This window comes from Galeopterus variegatus, unplaced genomic scaffold, assembly GCF_000696425.1.
Source record: "Galeopterus variegatus unplaced genomic scaffold, G_variegatus-3.0.2 Scaffold6539, whole genome shotgun sequence".
NCBI classification, from domain to species: Eukaryota; Metazoa; Chordata; class Mammalia; order Dermoptera; family Cynocephalidae; genus Galeopterus; species Galeopterus variegatus.
In genome coordinates, this window is record NW_007732650.1 from 6,584 (window position 1) to 9,569 (window position 2,986).

Below are 2,986 nucleotides of genomic sequence, written 5' to 3' on the forward strand. Positions count from 1 at the left end.
TGTGTGAGTTACTGGTATAAATTCAGAAATCTTGTTTTGTACTAGAGGATGGGAGAAATATGGTTTCTAACCCATGGTTTATCGCTGTTTTCTAACTTTAATTCAGATATGCATGCATTCTTCTTGCTGTAGTGGGGCAACTGGGCAGGACTCCACCACTTTCTTCATTTTATACCTCAACTCATAATTTAAAGATAGAGAAAAATAAAGCTGAAAACAACTTTTCAAAAGCAAGTATTTGAGAGAGATCTTCATGGAATGAGGTTTTTGGGTAAGGGAGTCAACTAGGATTGCAAAGTATTTCCCTTTATTGCATATTCAAGAGGGAAAAAGAGCTCACTGAAATGAGGAAGAAAACAGAAGCACTAACATTTGCAATAAATAGCTCCCATTATTATGACTCAATGAAAGCAAAATGAAAGATGTCACTTCTCTATTTTACATTTAAGAACTAAAGACATGCCAATGAATAAAGATAAAGGTCTAGTGGGTTTCATAAGTCTGGTATTAAAAATAAAATTACCCTCATTGACAGGTGAAATTGATCTGGCATTTCACAAAAGAAGGTAAATGGATTTTTAAAAATGGGTTTCTTCTCCTTATACAGGACACTTCAACTGTTTAAATAATTTGAAAGTTATTTCTCATGGAAATTGAATCAATTTTCCATATGCTTGAAGTACATTAATGAGTATTCTGAATTTTCTTCCCTCTGGCCAAGTGATAAGTCAAAGCAAAGAACCCCTGAATGCTATTACATTGTAGAAAATACAATTTTCTCCTTGAGATAGAATAGTTACTGGTTGCTGTTAAATTTACATAGGAAATACCAAGTTACTGTGGCTATGCTATGCATAGGAAAAAGTCTTCTGTAGTGGTCAGCTAGTAACACTCACAGACAGTTCAAGTTCCTGTCACATTTCAATTCGTGAGTGTTTAAATGTGTTTTCTCAATCTTGTGTAAATTACGCTTTTCACCCCAACTTCCTTGTGGGGTGAAAGACTCTCTTGTGGGGTGGAAGTCTTCATTTTTGTTTTGAGTTTTACTTGTTGCAGTTGGTATTATGAAAAAAACAAGGTTATTCTGAATATAGTTTTTCTAATAATTATGATCTATACATTTCAACATTACTTCACTTCTACCAGCATAAGGAGACTTAAAGCAAACATCTTGTTATGATTTTGAGCATCAGGGGTCTGAGTACAATGAAAGAAATACAGACTTACAAATTATAATAGTTTCAAAAATTAAACAAAGAAAATGTAAATAACTCTATTCAATCATAGTTATCAACTCTTAACTTAAATGGTTCTAAACCAAGGTTTTCTTTATTAACTTATTACACACTTAGTAGTTTTCTTCTCCCTGATGACTAACTATATCTTTCGGGGGCATCAGAAATCTCCCCCTCCAATTCTTAACAGACAGCCATTCTCTGCCCAATATTATTGTAGGTCTTGACTGACAGCTTAGTCCTTGAAGTTATTTCTCTATTTGGTTTTAGTAGCAAAGAGATGGTGATCTCCTAGATATGAAGAAAAAAAAAATCAAAACCACACCCAAAAGTAAGTCTAATCACACTCTGATTTTAAGACAGAGCAATTAATTTTTTATCATATGTGGAATGTAACATGATTTTCTATATAAAATTTTGCTAAGAGGTATTTCATCAAAATCATGCATTTGGGTTTATTTCCCCTTTTCCTTTAATGGCTGATGATACAGACTCTTAGAAGACATCTCCTCTCACCTTCCTGCAGGGCTAGAGCCACTGTCTTCACTTTCCCATTGGTCATTTTTACTTCTTGGAACTGGGGGTTGTAGCATTTCAGCAGCTAGTGGATCCGCATCATTTTCTTCTCTACCAATCCACTCTCCAATCACACGGGGCCTCAGAAGAGAAGAATTAAAAGCCACTGTTTCCTGAAGAGGAGAAAAGAATGTGCTGTTTTAGATTACTTTTGTTGTTAATAGGACAACAAGAAAATGATCTTCTCCAGAGTTTGGACTGTTTACCCAAACCCAAATTCTCCTTTACTTTTTCTGAATTGATGTAAAACTTCCGTTCTCTCCAAATCTACTAGATGATTTGTTCTATGTGATTTATGCTAATTCTGAGGGTCACTATGATAAAGGATCCAGGAGTGAAATCTTAGATTTGGATTTGGAAGGCTGCATGTGTGTTCTCAGGAAGGAAGAGCAGGACGAGCATTTGTGATGGAAGGACCAGTGTGTTGTAGAAATAATTTCTCAGGTGGAAACTGGGTCCCCACCCAGTTGGGGGGCTGGGACAAGAGGAGACAGGACTAGAAGGGTGCATTGCCTCCAATTGTGAAGTATTTTGGACTTTTAGGGATCCGCTAAAAGCTCAGAGCAGGACAATACCAATACAGGTATGCTACGCTAATTCAAAAAATATTACAGTAATCTCTTTTCTTAGACTTGGATATGATGCAGCTATTAAAATATTTTACGAGAATACTGAATACATGAAATCGCTAGGGATGTTTTTTAAATGAAAGAAGGGAAAGATAAAAAATCTGAAGTATGATCTCATTTTTGTTTAAAATATTCATACAGATGCATATCTATCATTCATTCATTCATTCATTCATTCATTCATTCGTTTATTCTCTAATATGTATGAAGACCATGTGCAAAGAACTGCATGATGTGCTGGGGAAAACAATGGTGAATAAGACCAATATTTAATAGTGGTCTTATCTGAATAGAGGGACAACAGGTAATTTTAATTTCTTCTCTTAGCATTTCTATGTCTTCTCAATATTCTACAATAAAAACTTTTCTTGTAATGAGAAAAATGTATTTTTAAAATACATCAACCTAAGAAACACAGGCTTGCTTAAATTATATTACGTGATAAATTTCAGTATTACAAGAATCTTAAACAATTCCTTAAAAATTCAGGCCTGGTGATCTGAGTCTTCATAATTGACACAAATATAATACAAATCTAATACATAA

The 2,986-nt window shown here is 34.3% G+C and overlaps 1 protein-coding gene across 1 annotated transcript in view; it reads right to left on the reverse strand.

Annotated features, from left to right (window-relative positions):
* Positions 1-1,089: 1,089 nt before the first annotated feature.
* LOC103606382 (uncharacterized protein C8orf34) overlaps positions 1,090-2,986 on the reverse strand; it is a 76,013-nt gene continuing 74,116 nt past the window's right edge. Inside the window, exons 5-6 of the mRNA XM_008590986.1 lie at positions 1,752-1,924; positions 1,090-1,526 (exon numbers count right to left, since the gene is read on the reverse strand). Of these exons, the coding sequence (XP_008589208.1) occupies positions 1,502-1,526; positions 1,752-1,924 (198 nt within the window). The 3' untranslated portion in view covers positions 1,090-1,501. The remainder of the gene's footprint in view (positions 1,527-1,751; positions 1,925-2,986) is intronic.